Raw genomic sequence first — 19,927 nt, 5'->3', positions numbered from 1 at the left:
ACACCTAGATATACGGGGGTTGTGTGTATATATATATATATACTTTTTCCACACACACCACCGGCACCGCACAGCTGCTACAATGAATTTGAAACCAGAACAAAATATTTGTTCTCATATACACAAGATGGCAAGTTTTATATATATTTAACAGAAATATTTGTAATATTTATATTTTATATATATATTTTATATATTATATTTATTTTATTTCCTGACCTACCAATGCGAATACAATTGCTTTCATCATGTCACGCATGATCACCAAAGTTTGAGTGCATGCTGTGCACATTGCACACACACAAAGTCACTTTCTGACTTTCTGACATCACTGCTAGTGTCTGTGTTGTGTGTGTGCCCGTGTCGCTCGCAATCTGAACAGTGGACACGCTGAATCACACATGTTTGTTCACGGCAGTCAGGCAAGACAAGAAATACTTGAAAGTTACGTTTTAGAAAAGTATAAAATTATACATTTTACGGTATGACAAAGTACAGCGAACGTTATTATGAAACATGAAGGACCTGGCACCTGGCTACTCTGCTTCTCTCTTGCGTCGTCTCACTCGTCTGCCGTTACTTCTCGACATGCAGTGGACTGGAGTTCAGCTGTATGTATAGCTCCGCCCTGGCGATTTGTAAGCCCATCACTGCCTCACAGTGTGAGCTTGTAGGTCAGCTTAAAAGACAACAGCAAAAAGCAGGCTGGAACGCACAGAGGCAAGCGGTGTTTTTTTATACAGTACGTGCCAGAAGAGTAGGTGATCTCCCCATGTAAACAAAGCCATACATTAGCATTTCTCTGGCCGCCGAGGGTCGTTAGGCTGGTGGGGATGGGCAACAACAACCGCAGGCAGCCCAGTATCTATTGCTATCGGGGGAGGGTCAGGGTTACTTTTCTTCCTGGAAATAAAAACGTCTGGGTTTCCGAGGCTACTTTTGTTCAAATCAAACGGCACACCTGGCCATTTCAAACGGCACACTAAAGTGCCGCGGCACTGTACTGTACTGTACTGTACTGTACTGTACTGTACTGTACTGTACTGTACTGTACTGTACTGTACTGTACTGTACTGTACTGTACTGTACTGTACTGTACTGTAGGCAGACAAATACATATTAATCTGCAGGTCCATGACATGAAATGGTTTGAGAACCACTGGTTTACTTTTTTTGTGGTTTAAAAACAACATTAGGAAGCAAGAATAGATAAGAAAATACATTAAAAAAAAAACGCGCACACACACACACACACACACACACACACACACACACACACACACACACACGCACACAACCATAGACATATAAAGGTAGACGCCTCTTCCGGCTCTGGTGCGTCTGTATCTCAACGGAAGGCAACATGGAGGCAACGGCGATGCGTGATTGGATTGCATTGGCAAGCATTCCCAAGATTCCTTGCGAAGCATAGTGGAAGCTAAACGGAAGAACGGAAGGGGACGTTCGGTAGGCCAATCAGAGGCGTGACTCCCTCTTTCCCAGCAGCACTTGCCTTCCGAGATTCCGCTTCACTTCCTCCTCCAGTTGGAGACGAGTCTCTCCAACGAAAGTGCAGCGACCAATGAGGCATCTATATATTTTTTAATATCTATCTATGCACTACCAATATTTACACGCAGAAAAATTAGTCCAAAGTCGCTTATAAAAAGCAGACTTGGCAACACTGGCGAGAACAGAGGTGGTGGAGGTAGTTGTGCCGGACAGTGGTGTAAAGTAACTAAGTGCATTTACTCAAGTACTGCACTGTATGTTTTACTTTAGTGGAGTATTTCCAATTGTCAGTACTTTTACTTCTACTCCATTACATCTCTGAGGCAAATATTGTACTTTTACTCCACTACAATTATTTGACAACTTTACTAGTTACTATAATATATACACTATACATATACATTAATCACGTCAGCCGTTGTTGCTCTGGAGAGGGAAGTCTGGAGCACTCTGGTGGAGCTGTTGCCCCCGCGACCCGACTACTGGTAAGCGGTTGAAGATGGATGGATGGATGGATGGACGTCAGCCGTATAGGCTATACATTTCGACCATCTGAAAATAGCCGATCTACAAGCTCACAATGCATCACATCGCGACGCATTGGGAGCTTGTAGATCTGACTGCTATTTTCAATTCCAAAGATTTGTATAGGCTACTGTACATTTGAAAACTTGTGAACTGTCACATTTGCATAATGAGTACTTTCTCCTTTTGGTACTCTTAAGTACATTTTGATACCAATACCTTTGTACTGTTTCATATTTTAACTTGTAACAGAGTATTTCTACATTCCACCACTGGTGATTGTTGACGCAACCGTGCAAAGAGCAACACAGAGGGAGAGAAGCATTACTGTATAGGCCTATAGGGGAAACTCAAAATGAGAGAGAGAGAGAGAGAGAGAGAGACATCCGCGCCATTAACCTTGCCAACCCCTCCCTCTGGTTCTTCCCACTGGTGTGTCTCCCGGGCAGGTCAACTGGCTCCCGCGCTGATGGGTCAATAATTCATGGCGCGCGCTGCATTATCTGAGTCATCATATATTATCTGAGGCAGCGGTGGTTGACTTCAGGACAAATGGCTCTGTCAGAGCCAGACAGTGTGAGCGGTTTCACAGTGGTCTGCCTCTCCTGACGGACCAGAGCAGTGGGACAGTGTGACCAGGTTTCACAGTGGTCTCTGTCGGGCCAGAGCAGCGGTAGCCTGGCTAATAAGCCAGACTCAAATCACACTGTCGTGTGGTATTTGAGTCTGGAGATGCTGTGTATGGATCTTGTTTCCCGGGGGGCAGGTTCAAACATTTTCTCTTTGACGCAATTGGTCAGAGCTACTGTCAGTCAAAGGTCTCAAGCATTGAACGTCACTGTACCAAAGCGCGCCCATATTGCATACCGTGTCCGATTGGCCACACCAGTTCTCTGGTGTAGGAAATGGGCGTACAATTGAGCCTCTCCAGACCGTAATCCGCCAATGGCTGATTCAGTCTGGCTTATTAGCCAGGCTAGAGCAGTGGGACAGTGTGACCAGGTTTCACAGTGGTCTGCCTCTCCTGGCGGACCAGAGATGGACAGATTGAGGCTGGAGGGAGAGACGAGAGTACTTACTGTAAAAAGATCCCCGCTGCCCCTAACCACCTGCCGTTATCTCGCTCACTATATCGCTCGCTCTCACTCGCTGGCCCGCTCTCTCTCTGATTTTGTATCTCTCTCTCTCTCTCTCTCTCTCTCTCTGTGTGTGTCTGTCTCTGAATAACTGTCTTTCACTCTCGGTCTCTCTCCCTGGCTGCAGAAGTATAGAGCACTCTTTCCTCAGTGTTAATCAGAGTTACAAGTGGACACATTAACTGGTGTTTTACTGTGTAGCTGTGCACATCTATCTATCTATCTATCTATCTATCTATCTATCTATCTATCTATCTATCTATCTATCTATCTATCTATCTATCTATCTATCTATCTATCTATCTATCTATCTATCTATCGTACCATACCTATCTCTAAATATTCCACATAACGGTAATTCATTGGACTAATAATACATTTGTATTTCAGTCCATCAGGGTTTAATAGTTATGTGACTAAACCTCCCCAGTGGCTGAAAACATCATGCATCCGTCAGCACAAAAGAGCCCATATCCAGTACACTGCTGCCTACTGTACCTGCTGTGCACTCTGTGTATTACCAACCTATTCATATTTCATTCACAGTTTAGGGCCAGTTGTACGAAAACAGACCAGTTACCACCAGGACAGGTATATCACTGTCAGAACATGTGTCCCTCTCCAATGTGGGTCTACTCTATACAGTAGGTCTGCCAGATTTTGGATCCCTGACAAAATGTGTTCTTAGTGCAATGCATAAAATATGTAGCCTACGACTATATCAATTTTAACATTGATGTCATGACATCAATGTCATACGAGGCGTGACCATATATGGTCAGGCATCATGACATCAATGTCATGACATCATCGCATTTACTATGAAAACCTGCATTTCCGTGTGTCACGTCACGCCTCCATATATGGTCACGCCTCGTGACATCACACCTCCATATATTGTCACGCATCATGACATCACGCCTCGTGACATCACACCTCCATATATGGTCAGGCATCATGACATCACGCCTCGTGTCATCACGCCTCCATATATGGTCACGCCTCGTGACATCACACCTCTATATATGGTCACGCCTCGTGACATCATGCCTCATGACATCATGCCTCCATATATGGTCACGCCCGTGACATCACGCCTCCATATTATATGGTCACGCCTCATGACACATCACACCAGAATATATGGCCATCTCCATATATGAAGATCACGACACTGACCTCATCTAACCCTGGATAACCATACATGGAGAAGACTGGATCATCACCTAGATCTGCATATATGGAGCCGGCCAGCAACTCTACATCTGACCTCAAACCCTTAGATCTCTATATATGGAGCTGACCTGTTCTGACATTCCATATGTTGATCCTTCCCCACCCATCCTTCCTGTTCCGACATTCCATATGTTGATCTTACCTCGTCAAACCCTGTACACTCAGGACACGCTCCATATATGGCCAGTACAGAATTCATTCCATATGTTGATCTGACCCCCTATGGCAAAGCGCCAGCGCTCGCCCAGCAGTCTGCCGTCACACGCGACCTCGCCCTTAGGTCGCTTCTCACCCTCAGGGCGTCTTACTGGTATACTTTAGCAATCAATCACTAAAGTGATTTCACACTGATAAGCTAGCCTGAGCTAACGCTAGACCTTTCTTGCCTAGATGGGAGGGCCGCGGCTCAGATTTACGCACCCCCACCATTGGTTCACCGATCTGTCCGTCAGCCCCGGTCTCTCCTCCCCCCAGTGCAGCACTGTTATTGTGTCGACCAGAAGCAGAAACCACTGGTTGCTGGAGTATACCATTCTAACGGACTGTCAAAGTTATTTCCACAGAGTCGGCACACGTTGTTTTTTTTCTTAGACGGTGTGGTGGGTTCTTTAGCCATTCTCCTCATTTTCCTCGCATAGCCTCGTTTGAAGTTCCACTGGTAATGATTTCCTCACGGTGTTATTTTGACGGGTGCACACCGCTCAGAGCCCTGACGTCACATCATTTGAAGCGACGCCTACGCGGAAGGGTTGACTCCCACGTTTAGGCCAGTGCAGCCCATGCGTAAATCCAGGCTTTCATTTTTCGCACAGACGAAATGAAAGCCTGGGTATCGAGGCTACTGATAAGCTAACAAACCAAAACCTGCTAGAGCCCTGGCTATAGGTCCATAATATATGCATTATATTGAAGGGGGGGAATTAAGACAGGGATGCAAAACTTGGCAGACCTATAGAGCCATTTACATTATAGTGGTGGGGGTAGACACCGGCAAACAACGAAGGTGCACGTCCCAACTCTGCACGACCCAATTGGTGCTTAATCCATTTAGGCCTGACGTCAAAATTTTAAAATTTTCTGAAATAAATATTTTCACGATTTTTCAAAAATAGCAGAGCTACAAGCTCGTAGCGCGCCACTCGGTGGCGCGCTATGAGCTTGTAGATCTGCTATTTTTCAATAGCTAAATTATAACATAATGTTTAAAACACCAAAAGGGGTTCCTACCGCCCAAAATGGGTTAATAAATAATGAGCCAGAAGCCGGGATTTCAGAGAAGCCGGAATCTCTCTCTCTCTCTGTCTTCAAACACATCCGAGTGAAACGCGTGCTGAGATTCCCTGCGAGGTTCATTCCGTCCCCAGACACCTCAGGCATTCGTGCTCCTGCTCTGACTCGTCTCCATAGTGTGCACGCACCCATCTAATTGAGTCTGCACCCCATGGCGCGGCTCACACACGCAAGCTTGGAATGCGACGTGGCACCACTGGCACGCATCCGTGCTGCGTGATTGCTTATCCCATTTTGACCTGAGATCAGATTCTAAAAATGTCTTCTACATCCTGACAGTTTTCTGAAAAAGCTATGTTTCTATGTCAGTCGTTCTTTGATTTTTCAAAAATAGCAGACCTACAAGCTCGTAGCGCGCCACTCGGTGGCGCGCTATGAGCTTGTAGATCTGCTATTTTTCAATAGCTAAAGCATAACATAATGCTAACACCAAAAGGGGTTCCTGCCCAAAATGGGTTATTCTGTCAAATCCTCATTTCCACAGATAACCCAGAAGGAATATGCCTTCGCTGCGTGGCACTTTGGCGCATGCGATGTCGTACAGCCCTCGCGGTGACATTTCAGAAGTGTCACCCATGCAGCCCCCTGTTAAAGCAGGGTGCTCTATCTGCTCTTTCCGCTGGCCAAGTTTGTCCGTGGTCTACTCGCTTGTGGTATTCCTGCCAGTTGTCATCTGTCATCCACACTAGTCATTTAGTTCCCCAGTTCTCCAGCACTCACAACAACGCCAGTACGATTGAGATACAATTAAGAGGGATTTGATTAGATTATACTCATTTCAAGGGTCCCCATATAATACAATTGTCATCTCTGGGACACCAATCTATACACCGCAAATCCCTTAGTGTTCATTTAACCCATTTTGGGGCGGGAACCCCTTTTGGTGTTAGCATTATGTTATGCTTTAGCTATTGAAAAATAGCAGATCTACAAGCTCATAGCTCATAGCTCTACGAGCTTGTAGGTCTGCTATTTTTGAAAAATCGAAGAACGACTGACATAGAAACATAGCTTTTTCAGAAACTGTCAGGATGTAGAAGACATTTTTAGAATCTGATCTCAGGTCAAAATGGGTTAACTCTGAGACTGTACAAGTGCACATTTGGAACCCCCTCAATGAACCCCGAGGGTCCCAGACTCTACGTTGAGTATGCCAGCTTAAAAAGTCACCCCCCCCCCCCCCCATCCTAACAATACAGTGCAGTAGTGTGTACAGCATACAGATACCTATCAATTATGGTAATGTCACAAAATCAATGCATCAACAGCTCCATATAGGCGAGTCTGACGCACTGATTTTGTGATTGATCAGTGTATTTTGTTTACGACCCACTCACATCTTAGGATGATATTACATTAACCTATTCAGGACGGGAACCCCTTCTGGTGTTTTAAGCATTATGCTATACTTTAGCTATTGAAAAGTAGCAGATCTACAAGCTCATAGATCTGTAGAGCTTGTAGATCTGCTATTTTTGAAAGATCGTGAAAATGTGTCGCAAATCTTTGAATATTATATTCTTTCAGAGCGAACGTTTTTAACTAAAATCTTTGCTTCTGGAACAACAGCCAAATACAGATAATGGGGGGGTCCTTAACATGAAAAACGTTGAGCACCACTGACATAGAAACATAGGTGTTTCAGAAAACTGTTAGGCTTTAGAAGCCTTTTTTTGTATTCGGCCTCAGGTCTAAATGGCTTAAGTGTATGAGCTATTTTGACACTGACGAAGGCCTGCGCGCCAAAACGCGTTTGTCTGTCTGGTATGACTGCTGCTGCGGAGCACTATCATCATTAAACAAAGACTCTTACTCGACTGGAAGTGCGGATTTTTATTCATTTTCTATATGTTCATTTTGAATCTGCACCCGGCACACGAAACTATATAAAACTGTCTGAGTAGAGCGGGCCTTTTCCCTTGAAGTTAATCCATTGAGACCTGGAACGCATCCATGTCACGTTAGCGTTAGCGTTTTAAACATTATGTTATAATTTAGCTATTTAAAAATAGCAGATCTACAAGCTCATAGCGCGCCACCGAGTGGCGCGCTATGAACTTGTAGGTCTGCTATTTTTGAAAAATCGTTAAAATGTGCCTCAAATCTTTCCGAAAATTGTCATGATTTAGAAAACTTTTTTTTTTTCATTTCGACGTCAGGCCTGAATGGGTTAAGTGTATGGAGCCCCACCCCTCTCTGCATTCCATATATCGAGCTCACTTAGCTCAGCTGGGGCCGTCATTGCGTTAATCATGCAGACAGATTGCCTCTATTAATTAGTCGACATCTGCCACCCCGCGTGTAATAATCACAGAGGTAGCGCAGATATTAGGTAGATTAGGGACATCTCTCCAGTCATCGTGATACTTTTTAATTAGATTGATGATTGCACCGCTGATTAGATTTTCTTGCTCCGCTATATGTGAGGTGTCAATCGATAGAACGGAAACTTTTAGGATCCTTACAGAGACGACAGCAAAATACACCCGAATGACATCCACCCCATCCTGGACCATATACGGTACACATCCACCCCATCCTGGACCATATACGGTCATCCTGGACCATATACGGTACACATCCACCCCGTCCTGGACCATATACGGTACACATCCACCCCGTCCTGGACCATATACGGTACACATCCACCCCATCCTGGACCATATACGGTACACATCCACCCCATCCTGGACCATATACGGTACACATCCACCCCATCCTGGACCATATACGGTACACATCCACCCCATCCTGGACCATATACGGTCATCCTGGACCATATATGGTACACATCCACCCCGTCCTGGACCATATATGGTACACATCCACCCATCCTGGACCATATACGGTACACATCCACCCCGTCCTGGACCATATACGGTACACATCCACCCATCCTGGACCATATACGGTCATCCTGGACCATATATGGTACACATCCACCCATCCTGGACCATATATGGTACACATCCACCCCGTCCTGGACCATATACGGTACACATCCACCCATCCTGGACCATATACGGTCATCCTGGACCATATACGGTACACATCCACCCCATCCTGGACCATATACGGTACACATCCACCCCATCCTGGACCATATACGGCACACATCCACCCCATCCTGGACCATATACGGTACACATCTACCCCATCCTGGACCATATACGGTACACATCCACCCCATCCTGGACCATATACGGCACACATCCACCCCATCCTGGACCATATACGGTACACATCCACCCCATCCTGGACCATATACGGTACACATCCACCCCATCCTGGACCATATACGGTACACATCCACCCCATCCTGGACCATATACGGTACACATCCACCCCATCCTGGACCATATATGGTACACATCCACCCCATCCTGGACCATATACGGTACACATCCACCCCATCCTGGACCATATACGGTACACATCCACCCCATCCTGGACCATATACGGTCATCCTGGACCATATACGGTACACATCCACCCCATCCTGGACCATATACGGTCATCCTGGACCATATACGGTACACATCCACCCCATCCTGGACCATATACGGTCATCCTGGACCATATACGGTACACATCCACCCCATCCTGGACCATATACGGTCATCCTGGACCATATACGGTACACATCCACCCCATCCTGGACCATATACGGTCATCCTGGACCATATACGGTACACATCCACCCCATCCTGGACCATATACGGTCATCCTGGACCATATACGGTACACATCCACCCCATCCTGGACCATATACGGTCATCCTGGACCATATACGGTACACATCCACCCCATCCTGGACCATATACGGTCATCCTGGACCATATACGGTACACATCCACCCCATCCTGGACCATATACGGTACACATCCACCCCATCCTGGACCATATACGGTACACCAGTGGTTCCCAAACCCTTTATACCAAACTAGTGAAAATAGCAGATCTACAAGCTCACAACGCGTCACATTGCGCCCCGTCGGCTATTTTCACTTAAACATTTTCCAATTTATGGAACTTCATTAAATTACTGGGGGAAAAAAATCATTGAATTGTGTTTTTAATTCATGAAAAGTTTAGCTTTTTTGGGAATGTTTTTCGAAAATGTTTTGAAATAATAACAAAAAAAAACAACGTAGGAAACAAAAAAATAAAGGGACCCATAAGAATGTGTCCGCGACCCACAAATGGGTCCCCAGCCACTGTTTGGGTGCCTCTTCTGGCTCGCCATGTTAAAGAACCAAACACTTTGGTAAGCAAACAGACCAGCGTCTATAGCCACTGGAGCAACATGACAAACGACTTTGGTGAAAGAGATAATGATAGTATAAAGTCTCTTGTTCCTCATCTGTGGTGTAATTTAATTTCTTCTCAGTGTTCAACACTGAGCTCCTATACAGCGTGCTAGCGGCTCATTAGAAGGTCCTGAGTGTATGAGAGAAGCACCAGAACAGACAAGGGTAATTGGCTGCATAGTGTGTGTGTGTGTGTGTGTGTGTGTGTGTGTGTGTGTGTGTGTGTGTGTGTGCGCATGCATGTGTGTGTTTGACTGTGCGTGCATTTGTGTGCGTGAGTGCGTGCGTGCGTGCAACGTGCGCATGAGCATGTGTGTTTGCTTGCCTTGCAATTTGTTTAAAAAAAAGCGACCCTGACAAAACGAATACCAATTGCTGCCTTTACTTAACAGCACAGACGGCACAGAGTGGCTCCTGTCTGGTCTTGTCACCACTGAACAAAGGATTTCAGAGCATTATGTCCCGACATCTCCATAAGGGGCCTTATTCTTCCAGGGCACGCTGCTCGCAGGTCTCGGACGTGACCTAAAGTACCAACGCATTATTCCTCTGTCTTCCCTCCGGCTGGGATCCCGGCCAGCTTTTCTGTAGACTTGTTACTCATCCTAACTCCATCGCAGCGGCAGCAGCAGCGATGGGGAACGCAAAAATGAAAAGCATAGAAAATCGAAGGACCCCCCCCCCCCCCCCTCCGGGCTCATCATTAGACCTTCTATTATGGTGCTCAGTGCTCAGTATAACCCATTTAGGCCTGACGTAAAAAAAAAAAAAAAAAAACGTTCGCTCTGAAAGAATATATATTCAAAGATTTGTGCCGCATTTTTACGATTTTTCAAAAATAGCAGACCTACAAGCTCGTAGTGCGCCACTCGGTGGCGCGCTATGAGCTTGTAGATCTGCTATTTTTCAATAGCTTAAAGTATAACATAATGCTTAGTTAAAACACCAAAAGGGGTTCCCGCCCAAAATGGGATAAAAGAGAAAGACAACATGGCTACCAGCTTGTTAGGAAGCTGCGGTTGCAGCTCCCTGTGGGATGCTTAGGTCTCAGTGGTTTTACTGCCTTGGCAAGTCCATTGCCTTAGAGCTTTTAAGACGCTGCATTCTCTAGCCAGTGTTACTGGGAACACTTCAACAGCCGAACGCCGATAACGTAATCCCACACAGAGTTGCTGATTCCTGTACCACTCCCAGAAGGACGTCATCTTTATGTGGTATAGAGGCCAGTGTGCCTGCAATGCTTTATAGAAACTGCTGTGTGAGTGTGACTGTGTGTTAACGTAAACATCTTACGCGGAGGAACTTGGACAAATGGTTTGCTTTGCTTGCATGTAACTTAACCCATTTTGACCTGGGATCAGATTCTAAAAATGTCTTCTACATCCTGACAGTTTTCTGAAAAAGCTATGTTTCTATGTCAGTCGTTCTTCGATTTAAAAAAAAATAGCAGACCTACAAGCTCGTAGCGCGCCACTCGGTGGCGCGCTATGAGCTTGTAGATCTGCTATTTTTCAATAGCTAAAGCATAACATAATGCTAACACCAAAAGGGGTTCCCGCCCAAAATGGGTTAAGGTCAACATTCACAACGGGAATTTATGAGGTACCTGTGCTATAACGTTTTGATCTACCGTTGGCTGACTAGGAGATTTTATTTTATTTCTTTTGAGACGGGATCATCGGTGAGGTTCAAAGTGTTCCATATACGCACCCCGCCATAAATAAAAAGCAGGTGCTTTAGGTGGGACGCCTCAGGCGCTTTCTTTCCCCATGCAGACTCAGGCCAAAGTCGAAATGCAACGCAGGGTTCCGACACAGAAAGGATATCCCATCTGGGCTGAACTGTCACGATTAATCTTACATCCCAGAAGTAGGCTACTGTTAAATGAAGATGAGATTATTGCATAATCATGCAGCTCTGATGTGGGCCGCGTTTATTATTTATTTTATCTACTGGTATTTGATTCTATTCCAGTGATTCTCAACCTGTGGGCACTGCAAGTGCACATTCTAAACATTCCAATGATAATATAACATGACTTTTATTAATCGATCGTGTGTGTGTGTGTGTGTGTGTGTGTGTGTGTGTGTGTGTGTGTGTGTGTGTGTGTGTGTGTGTGCATGCGTGCAGGTCCAGATGAAGATGAAGTCTGCTGGAGTTGTGGAGGGGGGGCTTTTCACAGAGAGCTACTGTAACATCTGTAATGCTCAGCTAATCTCGGAGTCTCAGCGCACTGCACATTATGAGGTGAGTACTACTATGGTCTGACTACACAGTACACACACACACACACACACACACACACACACACACACACACACACACACACACACACACACACACACACACACACACACACACACACACACACTTACACTTTCAGGCTACGTCGTGATTGTTGGGTTGTGAACTTGTAGATCGGATGTTTTCAGTGTGCGATATCAGCGTGCAACCATGTATACATTAGCCATTACTTTACCTTTGAGGACCGTTGAGGTTTGATTTCACATTATTCATTTTCCTTTATACCCTTTTATTTATCTCATAGTTTTGTGTTTGTCATTACAATTCAACGTATACAAGTCAAAGCAACATACTGTATATTAACCCATTCTGGGTGGGAACCCCTTTTGGTGTCAGCATTATGTTATGCTTTAGCTATTGAAAAATAGCAGAACGAATGACATAGAAACATAGCTTTTTCAGAAAACTGTCAGGATGTAGAAGACATTTTTAGAATCTGATCTCAGGTCAAAATGGTAAAAAACAGTATTGGCCTTGTGCGTTCTTCCCCTCCTCCGAACCCTCTTCAATGTCCAGCCATGACTAGACATACAGTACAATAATATAAGTCAGAGCAGTGATATCTAAACATAACTGTACATGTAACAGTCTCTAACCTCTACATATAAACCTATAAAACGTACCCTGAATGAACCCCTACGGAATGTCTTCACTTTCCAATACTTTCCTCACATTCTACACACACACAAACACCACACGACAATCTCCGTTTTCCAGGAACGATTGACAAGCTAGACATTGTTCACGTTCTGTCAAGCATTAGGTCTATTTTTACCAATTTGTGCCTGTGCCATTCACAACGGCGCTCATACATTATACATAGAATATAAATGCTGCAGTGGGAGAGATAAACATGACTCACACACACACACACACACACACACACACAAATGCAAACTCACTCACACACACGGCCTTGCGCCCATTTCCAGACAAGGTCTTTATTCTCATTAGCTTCATTGCTAATCAGCGAGGGCCTCAATGCAAAACAAGTATGTGAGCAACCACGTCAGTGCATGCACGCATGCGTGCACACACACACACACACACACACACACACACACACACACACACACACACACACACACACACACACACACACACACACACACACACACACACACACACACACACACACACACACACACGGTACAGGTTGAATTATGCAGGATACTGATCGTTTAACGACGACTCATTAAACCACTCACTGCTGAGAGGTGGACTACATAATAGCAGAAAACGTGTAATGCACCAAAACAAACGACAAGCTCGCAGCGCATTGGGTAGATCAGCTATTGAGACGTTGTGTGCTTGTAGATCTTCTATTTTTGGTTTGGTGTAGACTGGAGAGTGGAAAAAAGTGGAGCGAAACGTCAAGTATTGAAGGTTTAAGCGATTCAATGTCTTAAAATACACATTACGATGAATCCATTAAAAACATTAATTTGCACAACATTGAATGCGGTGCTGTCAACACAATTACAATATGTAATGGGGGTCCCTGCTTCATCTCTCTCAGATAAGGCCCCCTACACACTGCACAATATTTGCTCCGATCATGCTGTCGGGGAGCTTTTATGGCGCTCGCAGCCAAACCCCCCCGATCTGATGCAAGATTATTGGGCTTTGATCTCAGAGGTTTTGCTCACTGTTTGTGAAAGGCTCTGCGAGAAGATCCGATGCCGCCGATTCCTTCCCGAGCATTTCTGAATATCTAGCAGGTTTGATATTTGACTCTCTCGCCGACTGGACATCATACAGTATGAACGGGGTTGCGACCGCAATGCATTACAGCCAATGAGAGCACAGGACAGGACTGTCTGTCTGTCTGTATCGATAGATAATATATAACCTTATTCCGTGGGTAAATCAACGTGTCATACATATTAGCCTAATATATTAAATAGTCTATAAAACCTTACTTGAATAATGTTGATAAAACCGCATGTGTGTGTGTGCACGCGCAGAGAGACGCAGAGATGTATTGTTCCCTGGTCTAGTTTTCATGGTTCTATGTTTGTTTGCTCCAGCTGTGTCTCATTTTGTAATCAACCCTCATGTGTATATCTATCAGTCTTGTTCCCCAGTCAGTCCTTGTTGAGTCATTGTATCCTGTCACCTGTTTCAGTCTGTTTTAAGTTGTTCTTGTTCACCTGTCTTCTGTATTAAAACGCCAATTCATGGTTTTGAACACTTCATGCCTGGCTGTCCTGCGGTTGCGTCCTTACCTCACCTACACGAGTACACGTGACACAGAATTATTTAATGAAAATCAAGATTAGCGTCCTCACTCGAGTCCTGTCTCGCACTATTTCGCCCTTGTGTATTCCTGTGTGTGTGCGCAGAGAGAGAGAGAGAGACGTCCTGTGTCTCGCGCATGTATCACGGGATCCTGCATGTCACGGCTATGTGAGACGTCAAAATTGAAAATAAATTTAAATAAAAGGACAAAATCTTACCCAATGACAACAATATATTTTGGGACTGAGAGGCTAAATCTCATCAATTGGTGGTCCGTGGCTCAAATGCCGAATACATAATGGACCTTGATATGAAAATGGTTGAAAACCACTGCCGTAGATGACGCTTCCTTGATCTACACATTCTTTCAAAATCTTTTTATTTTCGTTTTATAACAGTATGGGTGTCAAGTCACAGGTTCATAGAAAAAATAAAATATCAGATTTTAGTATCAGTGACTGAGGTAAACAAACGTAGCCTACTGTATGAATCACAGAGATCGTGGGCAGACATAATGAAAAGACTGTTATTGTGCAAAACATGCCCCTTCAAGACAAAAGAAAAACATTTTCTCCCCTTCAAGTCCCAATTTAGTAAAGCCAATTCCCAATTCCCCAGCCTCTCTACAAGTACTCCATCTCTGCTAACCCCCACAATCAGTCATTGGGAGGGTGAAGAAAGCCTCGGGTCTCCTCCGATACCCGGGCCATCAAGCCAACATCTTCTTTCCACCCGACAGTGAAAGGTCTCACTAGGGGGGCGTAACGCATGTGGAGGTACACGCTAGATCTACACATTCTACACTAAGTATAGTCCTTGGGAGAAGGCAGACAGGATGGAAAGTAATGTACTGATGACAATCGAGAGGGGGATGAGGAAGTCAAACCTAATGGATCAGTGATGAAGAACAGGATTGGGGACAGGAGAAGAGAGGGCGAGAAGGTGAGGGAGGGAGGGAGGGAGGAGAGACATCAACCGCAACCCGTCTTATCGACTTCATGTGAGAGATGGACAGTTCATCCTCTCCCATCAGCCCCACGATCGTCATCACTGTGACATGTGAACTGACTGAAGAGTACCTTGGCCCTGGGCGACGGAGTCGCTCGGTCGATAATGTGTGACACACACATGCACGCGCACACGCACACGCACGCACGCACACACACACACACACACACACACACACACACACACACAGCGGAAGTGTATTAAGGCAGCATGACAAGTGCAGAGAAGGCCTGTAAGGAACAGGGGGACAGGATCCAATGGAGCCAGTGGAGCAGTAACATCCCATATTAATAACAGCTCATCATAACGTAGCAGGATTCTTCCTCGGGAACTGTATTTTACACATTATGCATACATCGACGTATCGGCGCCTTTCATTTCTGCATACGAATGGAATGCCCTACTTAACCCATTTAGGCCTGACGTCGAAATAAAAAAAACATTCGCTCTGAAAGAATATATTCAAAGATTTGTGCCGCATTTTTACGATTTTTCAAAAATAGCAGACCTACAAGCTCATAGCGCGCCACTCGGTGGCGCGCTATGAGCTTGTAGATCTGCTATTTTTCAATAGCTAAAGTACAACATAATGCTTAGTTAAAACACCAAAAGGGGTTCCCGCCCAGAATGGGTTAACTCGTCATACTCCAGTGTCAAAAATGGCAAAATCTACATATTTGCTGTAGATTGTATAATATCTGCTGCAAGTCTCCAAGCAGAGAGACACGAAGTTGCGAATAATTAAATGCCACAATTTAGCAGAATGCAGTTTTTAGTTTTTGTGGGTGTTTTAGTTTTTCTTTTGATTTGCCGTTTTTTGCCATATTAACACTTTAATTGCCCGGGGTTATTTAATCCATTACATTATAGCGCCCATTCGATTTATAAACACGGACCCCTTTTCCGGACGGACCGGTTGTTGTTGTGAATGTGTGTGTAACGGGAGGTAAGAATAAATCTATCGCGACTAGCGACTGGACCGCGGAGCGCCGTCTAACACAGGATTTATGAAGTTATGAACGTTTTATGAACGTTTTAAGATTATTGTTTTCATCAGCTAAACAGGGGAGGGAGTTTTTCGATGACGTCTCACTCTTGCGCAACACAGAGTATTGCCCAACAGGCGCTCCTGGGCTATGGAGCCATGCGATCCGTTCTCATATCAATAAACTTCGTCTTTTGGACAATACTTCGTCCTGGGGGCGTCGGGCGTTACTAATAGAAAGGACAAAGAACTTCGTCCTGGGCGATGGGAGTGTTAATGCAGTTTGAATGTTGAAGAAGCTTTTCATGCCGAGCCCAACAGATACAGCAGCCGTTTTACAGTCATTACATGGTGGTTTGCACCCGACAGCGACGATATGCATTAAATGCAGACTTGAGACCGCGTTCATGACTACTACATTTGGGATCAGTTTGACCCTTTCTGGGCGGGAACCCCTTTTGGTGTTTTAAGCGTTACGTTAAACTTTAGCTATTGAAAAATAGCAGATCTACAAGTTCATAGCGCGCCACCGAGTGGCGCGCTATGAACTTGTAGGTCTGCTATTTTTGAAAAATGTAATGACTGACATAGAAACAAAAGGTCAAAATGGGTTAAATGCAGACTTGAGACCGCGTTCATGCCATTGGCAATTGCCGCTGTGCAATTTCAGATCTATCCCACTAAGGGTGGCTTGGCCAATGCATGATCCATTCTCAGGCATCAGAATGCATTAGAATGAACCGAGTTGCATACATTTGGAACAGAAACAGAAAAATCATCTTTGTCCCTGTCTGTTAAAATGATCTTCATCTGTCCCGTCCCTGCATATGCCACATGGACAATGCCAATGTGCACATTATAATTGATTGGTCAACTCACCTGTGGTGTAAAGATTTATTTTCATTTTTAAGGACATTAACTTCTACTCCATATATATATATATATATATATTAACCACTTAAGCCCAATATACATTTTGGCCATTTGAAAATATAGTCGATCTACAAGCTCACAATGCGCGGTGATGTGCCGCAAGTGCTCATTTTCAGCAATGCCCTGCACATAGAGACACACAGACAGACACACATTAAAACCTGGGAGCTGACCAGTACAACCACAGTCTTATACTGTTGGCCACTAAGCAGCTCCACTGGAGCAGTTGGGGTTCAGTGCCTTGCTCAAGGGCACTTCAGCGGTGTTGGGTGAGTGATGACCAATCACTTCCCGACGCAGATTTTTCCTTCGCGTCCGGGGAATCGAACCGGCAACCTTTCGGCAACAAGGGTGCTCCTCTAACCCTTAGGCCACCGCTGCCCCTGAAATCTGCTATCTTCAAAAGATTTGTATGCGTTTTATAGACGCCTTAACAGACGACGTCACACTGATCAGCACCAGCATGTGCGCGCATAGCGGCAGCACAAGAACCCTTCCTCTCATAAGATGCAATGGAAAAGTTCTAACTGCACTCACGTGTAAAAAATGCCCCATCAAACTTTCAGATGCTGTTTTTCTCCCAGTGTGGAGGAAGAATGATTAGGATTTGTATTGTGGTCTCTCGCCCTTGAAATATATAATCCTTGGTTTCTGTTTTGTTTGAACAAAACAGTTGTCCTCAAAACCACACCTCCAGTCGCTGTCATAAGAACGGGAGGTGCTAACGGCAGCAGAGCCTATTTGTGCACGGCTGCACGCGCACCTGCAGCCCATCAAGTATAATTTATGCTTCATCCCGCGCAGACCTCTACGCTCACAACAGTCGCATCTGCGATGCGATGTGAGCTTGTATATCAGCTGTTCTCTGTTGGGCTTTGAAGTATAAATGTCTCCTAAGGTGCATCTCACTAGCCAACTCACAAGAGGAGGTTGAATGGACTGAAACCAGCGCTCCCCAAAACAACAGGTTTGGAGATCTGTTGGGAATTGATTACATGAAACAGTCACCCGTGCGCCCATGCAGTCCCAATGTTTGTAAACAAATAATTGGTCTATACATTTGAAAAGTTGTGAAATTGGACATTCTGCATAAAGAGTACGTTCTACTTTTGGTACTTTTAAGTATATATTTTGATGCCAATACTTTTGTACTTTCTATATTGCAATATTGATACTTTTAAGAAATTTAAACCATTTAAACCCTACAGTAGTTGCCCCCAGGGCTCTACCACACTGCGTCATGGAACATATAGCCCCATCAGAATCAGAACAGGGATGTGGTTCATGTGGAGAATGCAGAATGTGGGTATTGCCACGATGGAGATCATAAACCGAGGCATTCCATACAATGCACCCGACTTCTGAACACTGTGGATGTCTCTGACTCACTGCAGGGACCTTGACATCCATACCGGCATGAAATATGATAAGACGTAACAATAGACTTCTTGCATGTCCTCGCTAGTCGGGTAGAAACCTCGTATTTTCAAATTGAAACTTCCTATGCACGCGCACGCATGCACGCGCACGCGCACACGCACACACACACGCACACACACACACACACACACACACCTCATTTAATGCCCTACTTCATCATACAACAGTGTCAGGCAAATCTGTAGCAAAAAAGAGCTTCGTGACTCATTGTGGAGCTTGTAGATCGGCTCTTATCACTATTTCTGAAAAATGTCGTTCGGTTTCCTCCTGAAAAATGACGATTTTGGACATAGGAGGTTTACGCCCGCGACAATATGTAATTTTGAGGAGTGAAGGTCAGAGCACTGCAATAAATCATACCTATAGGGTTATGTCAACTGAGGACAGACGCACGCACGCACGCACGCACACGCACAGTGTACACCCCATAACTTCTGGAGTGATAGCTGACAGCTCCAAGGCCAGCTCACTGTCCTTTCAAACAGAACCGTGATTTATGAGTGTCAAAATGCTAATATATAAATCCCTGTCCAGTTGCTGTCAGGCAAGCAGCGACACTGTTCCGTTGCACACATTCATGCTTTATGTGTTGCGCGTTATGTCAAAAACAAAAAAGGAAATCTTTTCTAATACTCTGCCACACCGTAATGTGGAATGACCTGCTGACATCATCCATTAAAGGACCTGAATCACTGGCTTCTTTCAAAACTGGCCTGGAAAAGCATCCGTCATAAAACTACAAGTGGAGTTAGATATTAAATCCCCTTGAAACAAATCAGGGCTCATACTCAGAACGCTGCCGCCGCGTTTCCTTTCCTTTTTCTCCACTGTAAATATAACCATTTGTATTTGTTGATGACATGTATTAACCCATTTAGGCCTGACCTCAACATTTAAAAAAAATCTTCTAAATCCTCCAATTTTCTGAAATAAATATTTTCACGATTTTTCAAAAATAGCAGACCTACAAGCTCGTAGCGCGCCACTCGGTGGCGCGCTATGAGCTT

At 44.8% G+C, this 19,927-nt stretch overlaps 1 protein-coding gene across 2 annotated transcripts in view; it reads left to right on the top strand.

Moving 5' to 3' along the window:
- LOC306931363 (zinc finger matrin-type protein 4) overlaps positions 1-19,927 on the top strand; it is a 124,483-nt gene that overhangs the window by 27,717 nt on the left and 76,839 nt on the right. For both annotated transcript variants that reach the window (XM_079512731.1, XM_079512730.1), the window contains exon 2: positions 12,140-12,256. In XM_079512731.1, the coding sequence (XP_079368857.1) occupies positions 12,140-12,256 (117 nt within the window). The remainder of the gene's footprint in view (positions 1-12,139; positions 12,257-19,927) is intronic.

The sequence above is a fragment of the Electrona antarctica genome (assembly GCF_951216825.1).
Source record: "Electrona antarctica genome assembly, chromosome: 10".
NCBI lineage: Eukaryota > Metazoa > Chordata > Actinopteri > Myctophiformes > Myctophidae > Electrona > Electrona antarctica.
Note: the sequence above shows the minus strand (reverse complement) of the source record. Positions and strands in the feature narration are given on the sequence as shown.